General features: G+C 52.8%; 5 protein-coding genes across 5 annotated transcripts; 4 read left to right on the top strand and 1 right to left on the bottom strand.

The window, feature by feature from the left end:
- Window positions 1-346: 346 nt before the first annotated feature.
- On the top strand, window positions 347-7,456 carry POSPLADRAFT_1133614 (hypothetical protein; the record flags this gene model as incomplete). Its single annotated transcript, XM_024484371.1, has 24 exons — window positions 347-485; window positions 1,189-1,356; window positions 1,411-1,461; window positions 1,523-1,563; window positions 1,620-1,911; window positions 1,964-2,316; window positions 2,379-2,476; window positions 2,529-2,553; window positions 2,605-2,693; window positions 2,748-2,764; window positions 2,817-3,966; window positions 4,019-4,284; window positions 4,337-4,557; window positions 4,607-4,802; window positions 4,855-5,140; window positions 5,195-5,487; window positions 5,544-5,901; window positions 5,959-6,074; window positions 6,123-6,629; window positions 6,687-6,833; window positions 6,884-6,919; window positions 6,971-7,168; window positions 7,222-7,288; window positions 7,324-7,456. 24 exons carry the CDS (start codon window positions 347-349, stop codon window positions 7,454-7,456), a joined length of 5,247 nt encoding a protein of 1,748 aa, XP_024341793.1.
- A 371-nt stretch (window positions 7,457-7,827) lies between these two features.
- Window positions 7,828-10,592, top strand: POSPLADRAFT_1073298 (hypothetical protein). Its single transcript, XM_024482593.1, has 13 exons — window positions 7,828-8,513; window positions 8,687-8,780; window positions 8,836-8,858; window positions 8,912-8,941; window positions 8,993-9,039; window positions 9,089-9,135; window positions 9,187-9,286; window positions 9,341-9,369; window positions 9,420-9,588; window positions 9,645-9,715; window positions 9,774-9,991; window positions 10,052-10,177; window positions 10,248-10,592. Exons 1-13 carry the CDS (start codon window positions 7,844-7,846, stop codon window positions 10,490-10,492), a joined length of 1,869 nt encoding a protein of 622 aa, XP_024341794.1. The 5' UTR covers window positions 7,828-7,843; the 3' UTR covers window positions 10,493-10,592.
- Window positions 10,593-14,185: 3,593 nt separating this feature from the next.
- POSPLADRAFT_1091752 (hypothetical protein) lies at window positions 14,186-14,515 on the top strand (the record flags this gene model as incomplete). The annotated part of the gene is made up of 1 exon (XM_024483093.1): window positions 14,186-14,515. A coding segment is annotated over one exon (330 nt), but the record flags the coding sequence as incomplete, so codon positions are not given.
- A 606-nt stretch (window positions 14,516-15,121) lies between these two features.
- Window positions 15,122-17,301, top strand: POSPLADRAFT_1065025 (hypothetical protein; the record flags this gene model as incomplete). The annotated part of the gene is made up of 7 exons (XM_024481890.1): window positions 15,122-15,245; window positions 15,296-15,657; window positions 15,709-15,936; window positions 15,986-16,064; window positions 16,116-16,349; window positions 16,407-16,879; window positions 16,932-17,301. 7 exons carry the CDS (start codon window positions 15,122-15,124, stop codon window positions 16,941-16,943), a joined length of 1,512 nt encoding a protein of 503 aa, XP_024341796.1. The 3' UTR covers window positions 16,944-17,301.
- POSPLADRAFT_1053792 (hypothetical protein) lies at window positions 17,298-21,034 on the bottom strand (the record flags this gene model as incomplete). The annotated part of the gene is made up of 14 exons (XM_024480449.1): window positions 17,298-17,356; window positions 17,410-17,453; window positions 17,501-17,986; window positions 18,052-18,339; window positions 18,425-18,832; window positions 19,226-19,420; window positions 19,474-19,587; window positions 19,641-20,017; window positions 20,069-20,237; window positions 20,288-20,585; window positions 20,640-20,721; window positions 20,797-20,900; window positions 20,955-20,968; window positions 21,021-21,034. 14 exons carry the CDS (start codon window positions 21,032-21,034, stop codon window positions 17,298-17,300), a joined length of 2,652 nt encoding a protein of 883 aa, XP_024341797.1.
- Between the last annotated feature and the right edge of the window lie 138 nt (window positions 21,035-21,172).

Consider the following 21,172-nt stretch of genomic DNA (forward strand, 5'->3'; position numbering starts at 1 on the left):
ATTAGTGCGTCGCTATTGTCAGTGGTATGTCAGTCTTGTCAGTCTTGTCAATATCATGTACTCCAGTCGGCCACAGGTGCAGGGAGTTGAGGAAGAAAAACGACGACTCACGCTGGAAAATGCGCAGTCACAATGTGTTACCCAGGTCACATGACTGTGACCTCAAGGCCGTCAGTGTCCGCAACTGTGGACAGGACTGGCGGCATAGGACGAGCGACACGCAGGACGACGAGAATAAGAGCGACGAGAAAACGAGGGCAGAGGAGCGAATATATACGAGGGCGGATGCAAGCCAAGGGTGGGGTGGCCCCTATCCATGGCCTGAGGGAGTTTCAGCGCCGGCCCCATGCTTGCGGGCTTTGGGTTTTCCCCGACTCCCTATGCCGAGCTGACGTCGGGATCGGGGCGGATGGGCGAGGGGCCAAGAGGACGTGGGTTAAACCCAATCCGGGGACTCCGGGTGACCCCGGGGCGTGGGAACTCAGGTTAGACTCGGGACCAAGCTCTGGCAGTGTAATGGTAATGTTATGTTTATGGGCGCTTACCTGCAAGCAGTGCGCGGCACCTGCCAGTGTCGCCGCCCACTTAGAGTCCTTGTCGCCGGTTCAGTCATCCGCAGTCGTTGCTAGAGCTGTCTATAGCCAGCTCTTGTGGTTGTTTCTCCTGTTATCCGTCTATCTAGGCACGTAGTTACTCTTGGTCGGTCCTTTGAGAATCGGAAGTCCGTTGGCTTGCTATTGGGTGATCATAGATGGCGCTTGCAAGAGATGCACTGGTACGCCTTCGCGAACAGTGGCAGCACAACTGGGTTCTCATTCTATCTACCATAATAGTGGGAGAGTGGTCACGATGAATCTGTCGAAGTCAATCAACGTGCCCTCATAGACAAGGTGCTCGCTCGTTATTCCGGCGAGTTTACAGGTGCATGATTCATTGTACATGCTGGTATGTCACTCGCGGGGCTTATTGCTCAATGCAAACAGTGTTTCGTGAACTACTACAAAATTCGGATGATGCGGGTGCAAAGGCTGTTGAGATCCGTTTCGAGACCAAGGAGTACTTGAATCGCAAGTCCGAGGATGTCCAATCCATCACCAGCTCTGGCAGGCCCAAGAGCCTTGATGAAAAGGCAGCCCTTGTATGAGTCGATTTCCAGGCACATGCAGAATATATGTAACGGATATATAGGTACACCAATGGTCTTTCAGGAACAATGGTATGATCTTCCGAGACGAAGACTGGAACCGTCTCAAGAAGATAGGTGGGAATCCTCGGCCTATCAGCTACGGCTTGTGCTTACTTGCGCTGCAGCCGAGGGTAACCCAGACGAGGAGAAAATAGGCGCGTTTGGGGTCGGTCAGTAAAACTGTGAAGTAGTATGCAAGCCTGCGTGTTGACAAGATACTTCAGGCTTTTACAGTCTCTTCTCCGTGACAGAGGAGCCCTTTGTAACCTCCGGCGGTTAGTTTCTTTCTATTACCTGTCGTGCAGGCTCTGACTACGTGTTCTCGGTATCACACAGGTCAATGGATGGGATTCTACTGGAAGGACAAAAAGGATCAGGTGAAGAGCTCGATTTGGACCATTGAAGCTGCACGCTAAATCGCCTTGCTACTCAGCTTTTTGCCCGTCGGGGTAAAATACCCTCAGCAGAGGACGACCCATGGACCACCTTTGAGATGTCTCTAAGAGAGCCAGTAGCTATTCCGCGAGCTTTCGATCTGACTCGCTTCCTTGCATCATCTATAACGTTCATGGCACATCTCTGTGAGATCAACGTCTACTTGGACGACCAACGAATCTCCAGGTTGACTAAGGACCCTGGTCTCCCGAAGAGTATCGGTATTCCCAAAGGGCTTAAATGCAACAGTCCACGAAATCTCATGCAAGTTAAGGAGATGCATACTACTCGTCAGTTGATCCGGTGATCATTTCGCGCTTTTGTGGGCTCATTACTGGGTAGCGTTGTCTATCAAGGCCGAGTTAATGAGATGGGTCTACATGGCGGGAAGTGAGAAGCCTGTTAGCAAAACGCTAGTCAAGGCTGCTGCTGCCGCCACCGCCGGACCCAGCGGGTTCTTCTCGTCCCTTTTCTCCACTTTGTCTGGAACGAGCGCCCCTCAGCGTCCTCTTACACCTTCTCCCGCCGCTAACCCGACGGAAGAAGTCGATCCCACAACGATCACGGAGTCGAGCGTCGTGCTCTTGATCTTTACAGCAGGCATTGCCGTGAGACTCGACCAGAAGTTGAGGTCGGAGCTTAATCGTGCGACAAAGAAGAATCCACCTACCACTATGCGTCTGGAGCTTATCTATGTTAGTCCGGAGCTATTCTTCCGGTTCTTGTCTTACTGACTATCGAATATCGACGGACACAGACAGGTAAAGACGAATATGACGCGAGTAGGAAAGAGGATGACCGGCAGCCCGCGAGCACCGGCAGTGTCTTCCAAGGTCTCAGAGCTGATATTGAAGGGTGAGCCTTTACATCACAAAGCTTTGCCGCCCTGTGACTGACACCTTCGTAGTGCTGGCGCAGCCAAAGTCTTCATTGTGAGTGATCAAGTGTTACATAATGAATGCGCCATTGACACGTGTCGACAGGGCCACTCGACGGGACAGACGACGGGTCTCGCCGGACATCTCGCTGCGAGATTTATCCCGACGGTCGAACGAGAGTCTATCGACTTGATGTGAGTTCCGCTCATCCACTTACACAGTATACCTGATGAGCGATGAGTTTGTAGGGATCGCACTGTAGCAGGTTGGTTATGTTGAGCCTTCATGCCTTAACTCAATCTGACCATAGAATGCAGTGTGGAATGAGGAGTTGCTCCATATCGGCGGTTTCGTGGCTCGGGCAGCCTATGAGCTCGAGATGGACAATATCCGCCAGTTATGGACGGCCGCAGCCGAATCTGCAAGGGGCGATGGCGGGACAGCCCTCCCGGACGAAGAGCTTCAAACATGGCTACGGGGCCGTGCGATACATGCACTCAAATTCTTCACTTTCCGTCCTTCAACTCCCTCCTCGCTTGTATCCGCCAAACTTGAAGCAGCCTTCTTCTCATGTGCGGCGAACCACCCGTTTCCGATCATATCTACTCGTGGTGTTCGAAGCGCAGCCGACGTCCGCCGTCCTGACCCAGTTTTTATGGAATTTCTCAAGGAGCTGCCTGTACTGCCAGGCGAAGTCACGACGGGAGCGGAGATGATCGTCGGGGCTCTGCGCACCCGAGGGATGATCCGTGACATCCAGTTCGTCGATGTCCTTCAAGAGTTGCGAGCGAGACCTCTTACGGAAGCGGAAATGGTGATGTGTCTCAAGTGGTGGACGGGAATGCAAGGGCAGGTCGATGCCCAGAAATACGCAACAATCCGGAGTGAACTACTAAATGCTGCGTTGCTCTTTATCGGCGAGACGCAAAGCAAGGGCGGGAAGGTGATCCCTATGTCTTCCATTCAGACATTCCTCAATACGCGCGCAATGCCGGGGGCGATCGTGCCTACCGACGGACCACTACCACCACACCTACTTCCCGTCGGTATAAGCAAACAGCTCGATACCAGGCAGCTCAGCTCAGCTTTCGCATGGAGAGAATTATCCATTCTCGAATGGCTTCAACCTATCAGCGACCCTGCTGCGTCAGGCCTTGACGTCGAGCATGATTTTACGAAGTCGGCTCAATGGGCTGAACGCGTTCTTCAAGTGATATCTCGAGCATGGCAGCATCTGTCCAAAGACGTTCAGGAACAAATTGTTGCGTTGGTGCGGGACAAGAGTTGTGTACCCACAACAGCCGGGTTGAAGACACCTCAAGAAGCATACTTCCAGAGTGCCCACGTCTTTCGCGACCTTCCTATCGTGCATATGCCATCCGACGCACCTGTGAAAGGGCCCTTGGAAAAGGTGTTGCAGGCACTTGGGGTGCGCAAACACGTCGATCTCCAGATAGTGTTCAACAGGTAAGCTTAGTAGAGTATTGGGATGTGCATCACGAGTGACGTGGTATTGTAGGATGATCAAGACCGGTGACTGGACAATTGCCGAACTTATTAAGTATCTAGTCGCTGTGCAGTCCACTCTGTCGCCGTTGGAGACAGACCGTCTTCGTATGACGGCCGCATTCCTGAAAGAAGACGAATCAGGCAACAGCAAAGACAACAAAGCTACCAGATACAAAGCCAGCGATCTCTACGAGCCCTTGGATATCTTACGGAAGCTGGGACTTCCTATCATTGCATGGGGCGAGCAGCCAAGGTGGCGTCCCAACTCAGAAGAAGGTACGCACCGCTATTTATGCCAGGAAAAGCAGCCTAGCTGACAGGTCTTCAGCGAAATTCCTTTACGGCTTGGGATTGCGTCGCTTCCCTCCTCTACCTGTTGTCATCGAGCTCTGCACTAGCCAAGACCAGGACATTCGCTCCACGGCTCTACAATATCTTTTGAGCAACCTGGCAACGAGGTATACTGACTATGACCCTGGTACATTTCAAAACACAGCTTTCGTTCCCACCATCAAGAACGGTGGACGTTGCTTGGCCAAGCCTTTCGAGGTTTGTGTCGCGGCTATATTTCATATGATCGTCTCTAAACTTGAGGTAGGTGTATACCTCATCAAGCTGGGCCCAGCTTGGCTTCCTTGTAGTGGACCCCACTCTTCCGTCAGATGCTGTGGCAAAACTGAAGATTCCCGAACATCCTCCCACGACGGCTCTAGTGAATCTATTAGAAAGATCGCCGCCAAATACAATCCCGGCTGCTAGAGAATGGTTTAGCGTGCTGGCTAGTCGAGTCACAGGTAGTTTCGCCCTCATCCCGCTGTATCAACAGTCTGATCTCCACCATGCTAGTTTTCACGCCGGCCCAATTGAAGAAGCTGTCTACCCTGCCATTTGTCCCAGCCGGGGAAGTCAAGGGTGGCAATACGCGTATGCTGCCTCCGAGTCAATGTTATTTCAGCGGCACCTCGAATGTCCAGTTTCACTCTAAATTGTTTGTCTTCGTCGACTTCGGTAATCAGGCGAATCAGTTTTTGAGCGCATGTGGAACCAAACACGAGCCGTCGGTCGAAGAGATCGCTAAGATACTGCTTGAAGATCCGCGAAAGTTCTACGAGCTGGCAGACGGTCGTGATAAGTACGGCGGCGTCTCACAAGCGATGTTGCAATACTAATGTCTTTCTTTCATTAGTTACCTCGCAGAGCTCCGTAACATCGCCGTGAATAACCGATTGATATCGACGACCACTATCACACGACTCAAAAGAGCACCTGTGTTGCTTGGATCGCGCCGAGTTAAGAAGGACAAGTCTGCCCAAAAGGCTTCGCCGGCATTGGATAGTCACGGTGACCTCGATGAGGATGACTGGGATCTTGAGTACGATCTGTTGTCTCCTGAACAAGTCGTCATTGCGGACGATACACATGCCTACCAGTCATTCGGGACTTCCATCTTCACGGCGCCTCAGGAAGATCTCTTGGAAGGTTCGTACACTGTTTTAAACCTGATTCTTCCAGAATCACGGCTGATGGATACAAAGCATTCTATTTGCAACTGGGTTCCAAACTTCTCAGCTCCGTTGTTCGTGAGGAATATCGAACCAGTGCTGAGGTCCGAGGCTCTCGGAAAGCTACGGAAATCCGATCCCTGATCCTTGAGCGATTGCCTCTCTTTCTACACGAGCACACACATTCTCGACCGCGCGTGTCCTACACCTGGCTCAACAATGAGACGAACTTCGTCGTAAGGACTTTCGGCAAGCTTTCGGTCATCAAGACACTACAATTTGGCAGCATCCGCGCCACAAGGAGCCAAGATACGTCCGCCGTAGCAAAGCGAGATGGACGTGGACCCATCGAACTCTGGCTGGCTGGCAACGATCAAGTGGATATGTATGAGTAAGCACTTCTACTTTGACTGCTATATCGCCCATAATCAACGCCAACAATGTATAGGGTGGCAACGTCAATGTGCCGACTGATCTTTGAATCAGCCAAAGTCAATGATGCTCTCCTATTCATGACTATTTTGTCCACCGACTTGCGGGCTTTGCGCAGGAGGGGTTACAATGGTATGTATATATGCATCATCGTCCACGAGGCGGTCTAATTTTCCGTAGTCGACAGGATACTTCGCCAGCAGAAGGCACAACGCGACGCTCAGGAAGAAGCTAATAAGGAGAAGGCAAAATCCACAGCGCTTGTCTCTCGCGCTACCCCCGAACCGCCTTCGGGGCCTGTGGCTCCTACACCACCCCTCCCTTCGTTACCAGCGGCTCAGACTTCTCCATCGGGTATCACGGAGTCGCCGCAGAACACGGCTATGGATGCTCTCAAGCGGGTGTCGGGACCGTCGACCATGTTCCGGCAGTCTCTTGATGACTGGAGAAAACGGATGTTCCACAGCGGTGATGACGCATCTCGCAGCTCCAATAACGACTCCGTTCCACCCACGAGGACTGCCGTAGATCCGCACTCAGCAGGCAACAAGGAGACACATCCTCAACCTGACGAAACCGGATTAGCGCCACCACCTATGCCTCCGCCAAGGACTCTATCGCCAGGGAGACTGAGTGACATGGGTCGTCAAGACTCGCACCAAGGTGTCACGCCGCGGCGCAATATAGGTGGGCAAAACCCATTGCGCGATGTCTCTTTCATTGATGTAGTTCTCATCTTTTTAGCTGCAAATATTGCAATGGCCGTTGATGCCTGCAAACAAGAGAACAGTCAGCAAGTAAGAGCTAGAGAAAATATGCAAATGGTCAAGGAGACACTGAATGAGGGCTATTGCGATGGTTCTGGGGAAGCAATTGATCTCATCTTTATCGGTGTGCAAGATGTCGCGACTTATGTTATAGCTTCACTCATGCTCTTGCAGGCGATATGGGTGGCGTCAAGGTTTATGTATCCCGAGGTATGTCCGTCCTGTAATTTCTACTTTATTCTGATGCTCACAATTTGATAGATGTGCCGGATGCGAAGTCGCTCATGTCGACTAAGTCTGAAACCATAGCACGTTTCATTTACGTGATACGTCCTCTTTGCGAGGTGTACAGGCTATCGGCATCAAGCATACACATTTACTACGACTCAGAAGGCCCACGTATCGCATTCAATCGGAATGCTAGCTTGTTCCTAAATCTACGATACTTCGAAGCATGGCGTAAGTTTACCGTCGTCCTGACACCATTGTTCATAGGCTCATATAAAACCCAGATGACCCAGCAGTGCAGACCGGGGAACTGACGGATGCTTACATCTCCTGGTATGGCACACTTTTCCTGTCAGTAAACATGCTTGTTGATAAGCCTTAACCAGGTACTTTACACTAGCGCATGAGATTGCACACAACCTTGTGGGACCTCATAATTCGGAACACGAATTCTACCTATCTGCACTTTCCGAAGCATACCTACCATCCCTGGTCATGCTCCTCACGTCTACGAAATAGTAACATACCTACTAAGTTATGTTTCAATCATACACCGCTTGTCTGGATCCACGCATGTCATTCATGAGAACAATCTGAATCCGGTTTTGCCTCGATTGTCGGGTTGCACACTGGTATCAGGTGTTCAGTCGTTCTATTACCATTTGGCTTCGGCGATGATGATCTGCAACGGTAATAATTTATCATGATGTAAGATGTACCATCCTCAGCTTCCGGAGTGCCCCATGAGTCAAAAGTGTGCCGGGGAATGGCTGCCAATGGCTGAGGGACAATTACCATGCCTTCCATATATGGTGAAGCCGCGGGAGTTATGGGCGCACGCGTACGAGGACGTCGGTCTCCGGCGCTTGCCTGACTTCTCCCGCTTCGACCAAACCCAGCATCGACATGAACCCGTGGCCCAGGGACGAGCAGGGCGGGGACGAATACAAAGAGCATCACTCTTCCGATCCGGAGAGTCAAGCTCTCCTGCCGACCACCGAGCAAGAGTGCAACGCCGAACCAAGACCGAGGTCCGCGTTCACCTGCTCGACGTTCGCGTCCCGCATCTCCTGGCAGCCGTGCGTCGCGTTCTGTGCCGGTGTCTTGACATGTCTGCTCCTACAAGTCCTCATCGGCCCCCGTCACTGGCTTGGCGGAAACACAGACACCACTTCCTCGACACACGCTAACGTATTGGCACCTCCATATGTCGGTTCCACTGAGGTTCATCAATTCCCGCCAGCGACTCCCACCAATGTCTTTCCTTCAATGTTTCCTACTGAGGTTGGCCATGCTGGGCCTACTCCAACGGGCGCAGAGCCAGCGCTGATTGCTACAGCGCCGTCATATCCTATTCATAGCGGAGCTGCACATCTTGTTTCGCCTACTTTCAGCAAATCGAGTGCTAATAAGAGCGACTTTGACCTGTTCAAACATTGGGGAAACCTGTCGCCTTGGTTCAGCGTAGGGAAGAGCGCATTCGGACTGGACTCTAGCCCCGAAGCTCCTGACACTTGTCGTGTCACTGGCTTGCACCTCCTTCACCGCCATGGAGCGCGGTACCCAACTGGCTGGGGTAAGTACTTCAATCAACTCCTCTTGAATGAGACCACTCTACTTGTGATAGTATGAGTTCGCTTATTTTGCAAGCGCAATGGCGATTTACTACACTTTGCTAAGCTCGAGCACTATAGACATGCCGGATGCGTTGGCGCGGTGCTTGATAACGCATTGCTAACTTATTCATAGCATCGTATGGTGGTCCCGCCAACTTCGCTACAAGGCTCAACAAGGTAGCTTCCAAATGGACAGCAAGTGGGGATCTGTCGTTCCTCAATGATTGGTACGGATGCCATTCGTGACATATATTGTGCTGCTAATCCCGATCCCGCTTCCAGGACATACAAGCTTGGCGAGGAGAGTAGGTATTCTCATGCTCTTTGGCAAACATTGGCTTGCTCACGTTCCCAACAGTCTTGACTCCCTTCGGCCGTCAGCAACTGTGTATTTCACTTTACTGCTTGTCTACTTCACAAATCTAATACAGCCTCCTAGTCGACCTTGGCGTGTCCACGCGGATGAAATATGGTTACTTGCTCAAGGTGGGTAAATCTTGGGCTGTGTGTTCCGTTATTCAATAATCGCATGCAGAACTTCACGGAGAGCAACACTCTTCCCGTCTTCCGGACGGAGTCTCAGTAGGTCGAGACAATTTCCCTACCTGTGTCAATCTTACACATCGACACTAGGGATCGCATGCTGGCTTCGGCTCTTAACTTCGCTATTGGATTCTTTGGCTACCCATTCGAGGGGCAATACCAGCAGAGTATCACCATCGAGGAAAACGGTGTAAGTGCGGAAGCTTCCAGAAACTCGTCATGATCCCTCATGATTTGCCAACAGTACAACAATACCCTCGCGCCGTACAAGACGTAAGTTATTGTGAACAGGACTGCTTCCTGGTATTGAACCCGCTCTATAGATGCCCGAATGCAGCATTTTCAACGAAGGCAGACCGTGCATTCCCATATGTGGAGCAGTGGGCATCGATCTACCTCAAGGACGCGCTTGCTCGACTCTCCCCCCAGTTGAAGGGCTATAATATGACCATCGAGGATGTGTATACCTTCCAACAGATGTGCGCATATGAGGTCAGTAAATGTTCTTGATATATCATAAGCTAATTCATGTTGATATTCTCCTATAGACTGTTGCTATTGGCTATTCCAAGTTCTGTGAATTGTTTACCGAGGAAGAATGGGAAGGCTTTGATTACGCGTGCGTGCTATTCATGGCTCAAACCACGACGGTCAGAGATAACCAGAACCTATTGCAGCATGGATTTGTATTTCTGGTATGATTCTGCGTTTGGCGCACCTCTCGCGAAGGTCCTTGGCATAGGTTACGTTCAGGAACTCGTCTCACGTCTCACACACACTCGGATCGAGACGCACAACACCTCGACAAATGCCACGCTGGATGATAGTGACGTAACATTCCCTCTGGACCAGAGCCTTTACGTGGATGCGACTCACGAGGTCGTCGTTTTGCACGGTGAGATGAATTGGCATGGTGGGATTTCTCATGGTTGCTCATTCTATTTACTTGATCTAGTAATCACTGCACTCAATTTGACAACGCTGGCTGCGAATGGCCCGCTGCCCGCGGATCACATACCCCCCAATCACTCCTTCAAGGCATCGCATTTAGCGCCATTCGCCACGAATATCCAATTCCAATGTATGTATCGCGTCATCGTGACTTGCACAAGCGACCGTGTATCGCTGACGCTTTGAACCCTGCGGTACAGTGTTGTCGTGTAGCTCGGTACCTGATCCGCAAATCCGAATCATTATCAACGACGGAGTGGTCCCTCTGACAGGCATTAGGGGGTGTCCGGAGCAGAAGGACGGGATGTGCTCTCTTGCGCAGTTCGTGGAAGCACAGAAAGAGATCATACAGGAGACCGACTGGGAATACGCATGTCATGGGACATGGGAGGTGCCTTCGGGCCCGGCCTGGAACACGACGACCGGGTCGCCCCCGCCCCGGTAGGTTGTCGGTAGCACACCTAGTCCCGGGCATCCTGCTGTTGCATCCGTATAGAGTACTGGTGATATAAATGAGATACCACGGAGAACGTTGATCACCCGCAGAAGGGCGTGTAACTAGTTTGGTGAGACAATGTGCCACGGGGAATAAATAGGACCAAACAACACGAGGCCGTTGAGCTCTTGTGTCGAGATCGCCCTGAAATGTCAAGCCCACCGGACAGGGCGTCCTCCATCTGAGCTCAACGGCCAGCTGGTACCGTCTTCCGCCCCTCAGCTATTTCCATACATTCCCCAAATTTGCGTAACGGTTAATTCTAACAGTCTTGGTTTCCCTTCCGTCGTCGACGCTGTCTTTCTTTCTCTTCGCTCACTCGTTTCTCTCTTTCTCACATGTCTGCTCCTCCGTCCCCCAATGCTGGACAAGCGGCTCACGACAAGCGACGTACGAAAAGGAGAGACAGGCCTCCAACGCTGAATTTAGCTGATCCCACGGCGTCGTCGGACGGGGATGTACGATACGAGCGCGATGTCATCAGGGATGCACACAGGGTATGATTATATGCTAAGAGCCATCGGTGCGTTCACACTGACGCTGCATGACTCTCAGCCCTTTCCTCGCGCCCATACCACCGGAGAGCACCTCCTGGAGACGGATGCCGAGCAGCCGCGTTCTGCCTCTGCCACATCGTCTCTGGATCCCTATTACTTCAGTGTTCAAACTCCGGCGGTGTCGCCTATTCCTGCGGTACCCACCGTGCACAACACGCTCAAGACACCCGAGATGCGCTCACATGTCGAACCTGTCACTCCAGGCAAGGATCCTGCGAGCATTGACAGACGAGGACTGGTCGGTGTGGGAGAGCTTGCTACCCCCCGCTGGGTGCGAGCGCCGCGTAAGGAGGAGATAGAGATTGACGACCAGGTGGACGAAATTCAGGAAGAAGAATTAGATGATGGATTTGTCGAAGTCGCTGCGTTGGATATGGAGATGGACCTGCCGGACAGTCCCTGGACAATTGAGGCTGTCGATGGAGAGGCAGATGAGAAGGACGAGGTTGGTGTTTTGCGCAGATCGGCTGCGGCACGTTCTGATCGCCTGTTTTCATTAGCTGCTGGATGTGAAGCCCGTCTCGCGAGCACTACGATCGCGACGCTCGGCGGCCGACGAAAGCGGCGGCGAGGAGATCCTCTATCCTCGTCATCCGCACCCGCTTGACAGCGGAAGTAGCTCCAAGCATCTCGATTTATTCCAGAATGCGAAACTGTTCGACGAGTCCGATGCTGCTGCTTCGTTGTACGCATCACACATGGGTCGCGGATCTCCACCACCGAGTGCATTTACCACGTCCGCGCACCGCGCGAAGAAGCGGACATCTGAAGAATTCGAGATGGATGACGGAGGTATTTTGACGACCAAGCATGCTTCTCATCCAGCGTCGACCACCGCAAAGGAGAAGGATAAGACTTCCGTGCGAAGGCACAGGAGTCTAGGAGTAACTTCACCGTCGACCGCCTCTACCAAAGAGAAAATCAAGGGCCGCAGGGACACCTTATCGGTGACAGTCAAGCACTCCAGACAGGCGTCCGCGAGTTCTTCATCTTCTAGCCACGGGGAGGCGCACCACACGCGCCGAGCCCATGGTTCTGATTTCTCGCACTTACCCCCATCTCCTTCCTCGTCTTCCATTCAGCAATTCCTCAAACATGGTGGTACGGGCAGTGCAGCTGTCTCGCCTCTACGTGGCTCTTCCCGGGAGCGTGAGCTGCCTCACGCTACTTCAAACGTAGCCCATTCGCTTTTGCGGGGCAACCAAGAGGGTTGGCAAGACTTGGACGATCAAGCAACCGTCGAGGCGTTGAGGAAGTTGGACGGCATCTCTGGTCGGAGCGCTCGTGTCAGGTCCAGCATTGGTATACAGAGCAGAGTCGCAAGTTCCAGTCGGCCCGGCACTCCTGCGTCGCACACGAGCCAGTGGGAAGGCATTGAAGGTGCAAGTACCAGCCGACGCGCGAGTACTCGCAACTCCAAGGACAAGGATAAGCTCAAAGATTCGCCAGTAGTCCATCGTCAAGTCGTTGGACTGGGTATCGCGGATACTTCAGTGGACGCTGAGCGCCACGGCACGCCCATTACCTCAGGCGAAGAGGTACAGACTGGCTCGCCGCTGCCGGACAGGCCGCTCAAGAAGTCGAACTCGATTAGCACTCGTACCCCGAAGCGCGGCTCCGCTTCGTCTGGCACATACACGAGCACTCCCACGACCAGTTCGCGTGATTCTGCTACTCTGTCTATCAGTACCTCTGCTACGTCAGTATCTGCTACGTCTGGCCGCCACTCAATCGGTAAGAACAAGAGGAACAGCGCGGGAAGCGACATTTCGAGTGGTGACGCTACCTCAGTGCGCGACCGGGCTGCAGCCCTTGCTGGCACTTCCGACGTGCTCGAAGAGAACGAGGTCCCTCCTGTGCCCCCTCTACCCAAGGATATCTCGCACTACAAGGTACCGTCTCAGGTGCAAGCTGTGTCTTCCGGCGAAGAACCTGGCCCTGTCGCAAGGTCTAAACGTGAGACAATGAATGATATGTCGTTCCAGATGTCGCTTGAGGTTCCTTCCTTCCCCACCACGCCTTCGAAGCACAGCTCAATTCAGGTGCATCAGCCGTCCACTCCAGCAAATGTTCAGAAGACGCCGTCGAAGAAATGGAGTTTCACCAATCCACTTGGAAAGAAGCTGACGAATTCACCGTCGATATCCTCCATGACCTCCGTGAAGGACTCAGCATCGTCAAAGTCTCCTGGGTTCCCCATCAGTCCTCGCTCACTGACGTTCGGTGGTCAAATCAGGAAGTCGCTTTCGAAGGAAAATCCTGTTTCTCCTACGTCCAAGATGTCTACTGAAGAGTGGTCACCAATTAACTCCGTCGCAATGGCGTCAGCAACATCATTGGCTTCGGTTTCCTCTGTGGGTTCTGGGAAGGGCTCCTTGCCTACCAATGCTTCTGGGACCTCATTGCAACCGCCAGGCGCAATTTCGCGGACGCCCGATCGTTCTGCCAGTTGCGGTACTACTTCGAGTGCGAGCACTAACGTACCAACTCTAGCCCCACAGGCGCCTCTTAGCCCGTCGTCGTCAATGAGAAAGGCTCCCTCTTCGAAACGACTGACTCCTTCGTCGATCCCGTCGATTCCGTTCATCCGGCGTTCGTCGTCGCAGTCTATCCAGGTGCCCTCGTCTCGATCAATGCCGCCTCCTCCTTCGCCTACATCTTCTGGCCAGGCGGGATCTTCAACTTACCTCCGGGCGCCGAGTCGTCAATCTCCTCCAAAGGAAACGAGTCTCTCTTCTCCTTCAGTGACAAGCCCCTCGCACAAGAAGTCATCAGTCCTGAGTCTTGGTCTTCCTTCTTTGTTGAAAGGATCTAGCTCACGGCGCAGCTTGCATTCTGACAAGGAGAAAGGCGACGCTAGGAGCGGTAAGGAAGATAAAGCTCGGGATTCCGATAAGGACAAGTCACGGAAAGAAGATAAAGAGCGAAGTGAGAGCAGGATATCTGCCTACTTAGGAAGAAAGCGGGGGAAGGTAACTATCTATTATAAAGATGTGAAGCGTAATACTTACCATTGGTTTGCAAGACGTTGTCTTCTGCGCAACAGCCCAAAAAGACTGAGCCAGTGCCGTTGCCTCCTATGCAAATGTCGGCGTTATCCGCATCGACTGCTCAACGAGTAGCAAGTTTGAAGTCTTCCTCTTCTTCGCTGAACTCGAATGCGCCTACATCTTCGACGTCAACGTCCAGACTGACGTCTTCACGAGTGACGTCTCAAACTGTCAGCTCGTCGCAGAAGGGACCTGACACATCAGTCCGCACTCGTAATCCATTGCCCACTATTGCTGGTTCGCCGTCGGTTGGTAGCGTCAGCTCTCATGTAAGAGAGGGTTCTAGAGATCCTCCGCCTCCTTCGTCTCTGAACCCTACTGCTTCCTTGTCGAAGGAGACACCTACAAAGATTCCGCGGATCTCGAGTCGGTCCTCTGCGACGAATTCCCCCACACTCAAGGCGAACGGAACAGCACGGAGAGCAAGTCTCCTAGTGAGCAACACGGTTTTTGCACCGTCTCGTGGCACGTCACCGACTGCGGGCAACGAGTCAATGAACGAATTTGGTGTCCTTGAGACCGGCCAGACTCCATCTAAGGTACCCACATCGAGCCAACGTCATTCAGTCCGGGCGTCTCCGTCCACTTCGTCGTCGCGTGTCCCTCGTCAGGTTTCGGCACCCTCCTCCACTACTGTTAACGGTTCTATCCCACGCAAGAACCGTGACTCGATGTCTTTTGCCGGTTTACGGAAGTCCTCCACTGGTTCTGTAGCATCTGTGTCTTCGGTTGCGCAACAACAGCAGAATGAGCCCCAAACATCGCATCGGTTCTCTGCGCTGTCCCCTTCAAAGGGTCTCAAGTTACTTAGCCCGAAGATGTCTCTTCCTACCTCAAGGTCATCGAACTCTTCGTCGTCTCACAGCATCCAGCAGGCTATGGCGTCTCCCTCTGCAAGCCGGCAGTCCCTGTCCACGCCTTCACCTGCTCCAAGCTCTATCGATGAGGAGGAGCTAGTGGGAGATGAGGAAATGTTGCAATACATTAGGAGGCAACAAGCGAAGAAGCTAGCGACTGGTGCTTCTCAGGAGGATCTTGACGCTTTGTTACGCTTCCCAGAGCCCATTCCTCCAGCCGCGCCGCTCTCCCCACAAGGTTGGTACACTCTCAATAGTTTCCTTATCAGATATTGACATTGTTTTCAGCTGTTCTGAAAAGCTCTCAAGCTCAATACCTTTCGAACTATGAGCGCAAGGAGATTTTCGATCACCCATCGGTCTATTACATTGGTGCTCACAGTGACAAAAAACCAGCCACTGTCGATAACTCTACGAACAATCATGGATATGACGATGAGCGTGGTGACTATCTTGTCGTCAATCGTGACCACCTGGCATACCGTTATGAAGTCATCGATACATTGGGCAAGGGATCTTTCGGACAGGTGCTGCATTGTCGCGACCACTGCACTGGTGAATCTGTAGCCATCAAGATCATCCGAAACAAGAAGCGGTTCCACCACCAAGCCCTCGTAGAGATCAAGATCTTGGATAGCCTCCGCAAATGGGTGAGCATTTACGCACGTTATGGCTGAGATCGTACTGACGGAAGACTTAAGGACGAGGATGAGAAGCATCATGTTATAAAAATGACTGAACACTTCTACTTCCGCAACCATCTGTGCATTGCCATGGAATTGCTCAGCATCAATCTCTACGAGTTGATCAAGGCCAACGGCTTTGTCGGGTTCACCACGGGACTCATTCGTCGTTTCACAAGCCAAATGTTGCAGTCACTCTCGCTGATGCGGCATCATCGTATTGTTCACTGTGACTTGAAGCCCGAAGTATGCATTACATAGTATAGTGATACCTGTGTCTCACAAATCTCCACAGAACGTTCTCCTCCGGCATCCTGCCAAGAGCGCCATCAAGGTCATTGACTTTGGTAGCAGCTGCTTCGAGCACGAGAAGAGTGGGACAAATCACTTCCTGCGATCCATCGGTGAACTAACGTCATCTTCAGTCTACACCTACATACAAAGTCGGTTTTATCGATCTCCTGAAGTCATTCTGGGCATGAACTACCATATGGCCATCGACATGTGGAGTCTGGGTTGCATCATGGCCGAGCTTTATACAGGGTTCCCTATCTTCCCCGGAGAGAACGAGCAAGAACAGCTCTCTTGTATCATGGAAGTCCTTGGTGTGCCGGACAAAGACTTCGTCAACCGCAGTTCACGCAAGAGGCTCTTCTTTGGTAAGAACTGTTCACTAGAGGTTCGCATATAAACCTTAATCTAATGTCTTGTCGTAGATACCACTGGTGCTCCTCGGCCGGTAGTCAACTCCAAGGGGAAGAGACGAAGACCTGGCTCTAAAAGTCTGGCCCAAGTTTTACGGTGCGACGATGAACTATTCATCGATTTCATCTCGAAGTGTCTGGTCTGGGACCCGGAGCGACGAGTGAAGCCCCAAGCGGCGTTACGACATCCTTTCATCACCGCCGGCCGGCGTGCCAAAATCGCCAGTCCAACTCCCGGTACAGCAAAGGCGTTACTGACCTCGACCTCAAACTTTGCTTCTCGGACGAGCAAGGTCACCGAGACACCAAAGAAGTCTATGATCAGTGCCCCTACTCCCCTGACAGCCCGTACCACCCGCACGAATGGCACTGTCCCCAACACGCCAAGTGGATCGAGTTCGGTTCATTCTACTCTGGGTTCATCACGAACATACAGAACGTCGCAAGCACAGTCGTTGTCGTCCTATCACTCTAATCGGACAATGGTGAATTATGAACGTCATTTTCAATGTGATACTCATCTGACTATCCTTCTAGGCCGCGAAATGATCATGCCCTGATGTTGCTTTGCCCTCACGAACCCTATCCGCTTTTCTCCGTAGAACCTGCTCCCTATCTGCACATTACATTACATAGCACGCTGACAACTTCCAAGCTGGTCTGGTCTTATCCCACATTGCTGCATACCCCAGGTTCTCTGTATTTTATCAGCACCCCATCGCTTTGATCTGCTCGCTCGTGACACTGGTCGTGCCTACTGTTGTTAATTGACCACCGTATACGTACTCGCATCACAATTCTGCATACCAATACAGCTGGATTCAATGCCGCTCATTGGGGTTCTGGACGTGATACTTGTACAGACTACCCTGGAAGCAAGAAAGCATATTTACTTTACTCCATTCATATCTCTACGTCTCCTGCATCGTCCAGACATCGCAACTTGAGAAATACATCACACCCTAAGCAGCTAGGATCAGAAACAGTGCACATTGAGCGATTATACACCACATACCCCAGCCATCCAAAGACATGAGATCGAGGGAGCCACCAAAATAACTGCAGCAACATCAGCAACATACAATACGCTTCAGGAGCACACGCACCGCGTATATAATCTGCTCATAGGCAGGCCGTATCCGAGCCCGGCAATTGTTCCCATCCCCACCTGCACTCCACGTCCTGTCATCTCTGCGAACAGACCACCGGCGCCGCCCATAGAGTCTATGCCGCCGATGGCCGCACTTCCCCCGACGTGCTGCGCGGCATATGGGCCGCCCCCAGTCTCCTGATCGTCCCACCCGACGCCGCCGCCAGGGCTCGTTGTCGCACGCCCCGCGGTGGTGAAGGAGTATGAGAATATCTGCGCAAGATGCGCAGGGGAGACGCCGCCACCCTGGTCGCGGACGCGCATGGAAAGGAAGCGGGGGCGTGGAATGGGGGTCAACGGGGGCGGCGAGATGGTGATGCGGACGGGCGGGACCGGCGAGGTGCGGATGGAGGAAGGCTGGCGGGCATGCCGCTCGACGGTCGCACGGAATGCGTTTTTGAGGATCTCCGTGAGGATGTACTCGAGGTGCACAGGGACATACCTGTCGCGTTATGCGGAGCCCCGTCGTAAAGGTCTACGCTGAATGGATAGTGCGAAGGTACTCACGCGAACGTAGCATCCACTTCGCCATCAATGATGATCTCGGGGTGTGCGCCGAGTGTCGCCTCGCAGAGGTCGCTCACCCAGGAGCCGCACATGCGAATCATGTCCTGGGGCGAACAGGAGAGGTGGACGACCCCGTGGTGATCCTTCAAGTCGCCGCCCTCCTCGAGGGCACGCGAGATCGCGATGTGCTGCTCCGCGATGAGGCGCACGGCGATGCGGTTGCGGATGGCCTCGTCGAGGAAGGTGCTAATTTGCTCCGGAGTCAAGTAGCGGGCACATTCCTGGAAGCTACATCATGAAGCACTGAGCAGGTGTCACCATCGTACAGAAGGGACAATCGCAGTGAGGTTCCTGTAGAATGAATGGTACTCACCCTTTTGCCATGGTGGGGATATCGTTTGCATGACTCTGCACGAGCCCATCGAGCTCAGCCGTCAGGCGCTGGTTATCCTCGAGGGTCTGTACAGGTGGGTACGTTGTCAAGAAGCGGAAGCTCTTGCGGTACGCCTCTAGGGTGCGTGCAATGAACGGGTTCATGCCCACAATGTAGGGGAGCGCCTCGAGGGAGCGGGCACGCATAGCCATGCGGCGGGGTATTTCGTTGGTGACATACCGGACGGAGGTTAAGACGGACTCTGGGGTCACCGGGTCGGCGAGCGAGAGGAGCGTAGAGAGCGTGAGCGGGCGGGGAGGCTGTTCAGCGTGCTCCTCCATGAGCCGCGAGAGCTCTGCTGCAGATATCCCTCCATCTTCGTAGTCACTGGGCCGCAGATGTAGAGTTCTACGCGTTCCAATATGAGACCTGCGATGTTCAAAACGGCAGGGGAATGTGTTGCCTTGCAGACTAGAGCGTGTTGGAGGTCGCAATGAATAGAAATGCAGTCCTCTCATGGCGAACGCTCGTCGACCAACCGCGCCAGCGCCATGATTGCGCCCGCATTGATATTGTCATAACGCTCTTCTTGACTCACTAATGAGACATCCTCGAATACGAGGCTATTGTCATTACTAGATCTCATGGCGTAGTGTCCATAATCACATCCACATACTGATACGAGTCATAAATGCAACATAGTAAGAAACGAGAATCTAATTATACACCTGGTACAGAGGCCTGGAGAATATTCCCGTTAGCCAGCCGGCCAACCATGCAATAAACGAGGGAAACACGTACGTGCTAGAGAATTTCGTGCCTTGTCGCACGACCTTCTCGACGGCATCGAGGAAGTCACGCTCTGTCGCGACCTTCCGCCGTGCACGAATTGCGAACATGCCCGCTTCCGTAGCAACCGATCGCAACTCGGCACCCGTCGTGTTGGGACATAGTCGAGCAATCAGGTCGAACCGGATGTCACGCTCGCAGCTCATACTTTAAGGCACATGTCAGCGGTGTACAGTACAGCTTGACCAAAAACTACCAACCTTCTTGCGTGGATTCGGAGGATGCTTGCACGGCCCTCCACGTCAGGTAGTGAAAATTCGACGCGCCGATCTAGCCGACCAGGACGCAGAAGAGCAGGGTCCAGCGTGTCGGGTCTGTAAATGGACGTTCAACACAAGATGAGGGTCCTTGATATGATTGCACACACCGATTCGTCGCCATCAGCACCTTGATGTTCCCTCGCGGATCGAACCCGTCCAGCTGGTTGATGAGCTCCAACATCGTCCGCTGCACTTCGTTGTCTCCACCAGCACCATCGTCGAATCGTGCACCACCAATCGCGTCGACTTCGTCAAAGAATATGATACATGCCTTCTTACTCCGTGCCATCTCAAACAGCTCGCGCACCATGCGCGCACCCTCACCGACGTACTTCTGTACAAGTTCTGAGCCAATGACGCGAATAAATGTAGCATCTGTTCGGTTGGCGACTGCTCTAGCGCAGAGCGTCTTTCCGGTTCCTGGTGGGCCGAAGAGTAGGACACCCTTGGGTGGGTCGATACCGAGGTTGACGAACCGTTCGGGCTGATGGGCGTGTCAGCAGGTGGACGCCTGGCCAAAACATGGTGCACATACCGATAGGAGCGGCGTTTCTACGACCTCCCGAAGCTTTTCAATCTGCTCCTTGCAACCGCCGACGTCGGAGTACGTCACGTCAGGTTTTTCCTCGACTTGCATCATGGTAACAGACGCGTCAATCTTTGGAGGCAGAGGAATTTGGATCTGATATTTGTTACGGTCGACTCTGCACTCGTCATTAGTCTGTGTACGTGGGTATCATAGACTATGGCTTACCCGACCCGCATCCCCTCCTCGATATCTGTTGGCGCAACCCGGTCTCCAAGGCCGACAACGAACTTCGCAATCTGTTTGATGTTGATTACATATTTGTCTTGCTCGTCGGCACCCTTCTGGCCCTGAAGAGCGCCCTGTGGGTTTACTGCCCGCGCTGCAGCGGCGGCCTCCTGGTTCATGGGGATAATCTTCGTGCAACGGGCGACCTGGAGCGGGTGCTCTTCGCCCATACGTTGTCGGTCGACCGCAAGATCCCAAAGGTTGGGCGCAGCAAGTCCGGTATCAGACTCCTTAATACCTGAAGAACAGAGAGGTTATATTCTGAGCGCAAAATGGACAAGTGAGTGCATACCAAGCTTCTCATTTACACGTTTCTGCGCGTCCTTGATGTCGTTCTCAATCTTCTTCAGTTTTTGAGCATATGGTCCTTGGCCCTATATCTCAATTAGATATGTCAGGAGTAACGCTGTGAGTTGACCGTACATATGTCTTCAGGATCTGGATGTCACTGTCGTCGAGGGCTGGACTTCTGTGAGCATATCGAGCAGAGAGAGAGGGTATATAAGCGTGCCTTTGATCTCCTTCTCGTCCTTGTCGTCGGCCTTCTTCTCCCCTGCATTCCAGAGAACGTCAAAACAATGCGCTCAGGATGCCGCACCATACGCACACTTCTCCCAGTCACTGCAATAAGCTGGTTAGCACACGTGAGGTTACGCAGGTAGCATATACGCACGATTTGGGTGCCATGTTGTGTCGTGAACGGAATGTGGATGGGAGAACAAGTGGAAGTGGAAGGGATTCGTAATGGGCTCGAGGACGCGTCAGTACGACGCGCCTCGCTCGTAGCGCATCTTATCTCCGTTACGTGTCCATATACGGTGCATC

Source organism: Postia placenta (assembly GCF_002117355.1).
Source record: "Postia placenta MAD-698-R-SB12 unplaced genomic scaffold POSPLAscaffold_3, whole genome shotgun sequence".
Lineage (NCBI taxonomy): Eukaryota > Fungi > Basidiomycota > Agaricomycetes > Polyporales > Adustoporiaceae > Rhodonia > Rhodonia placenta.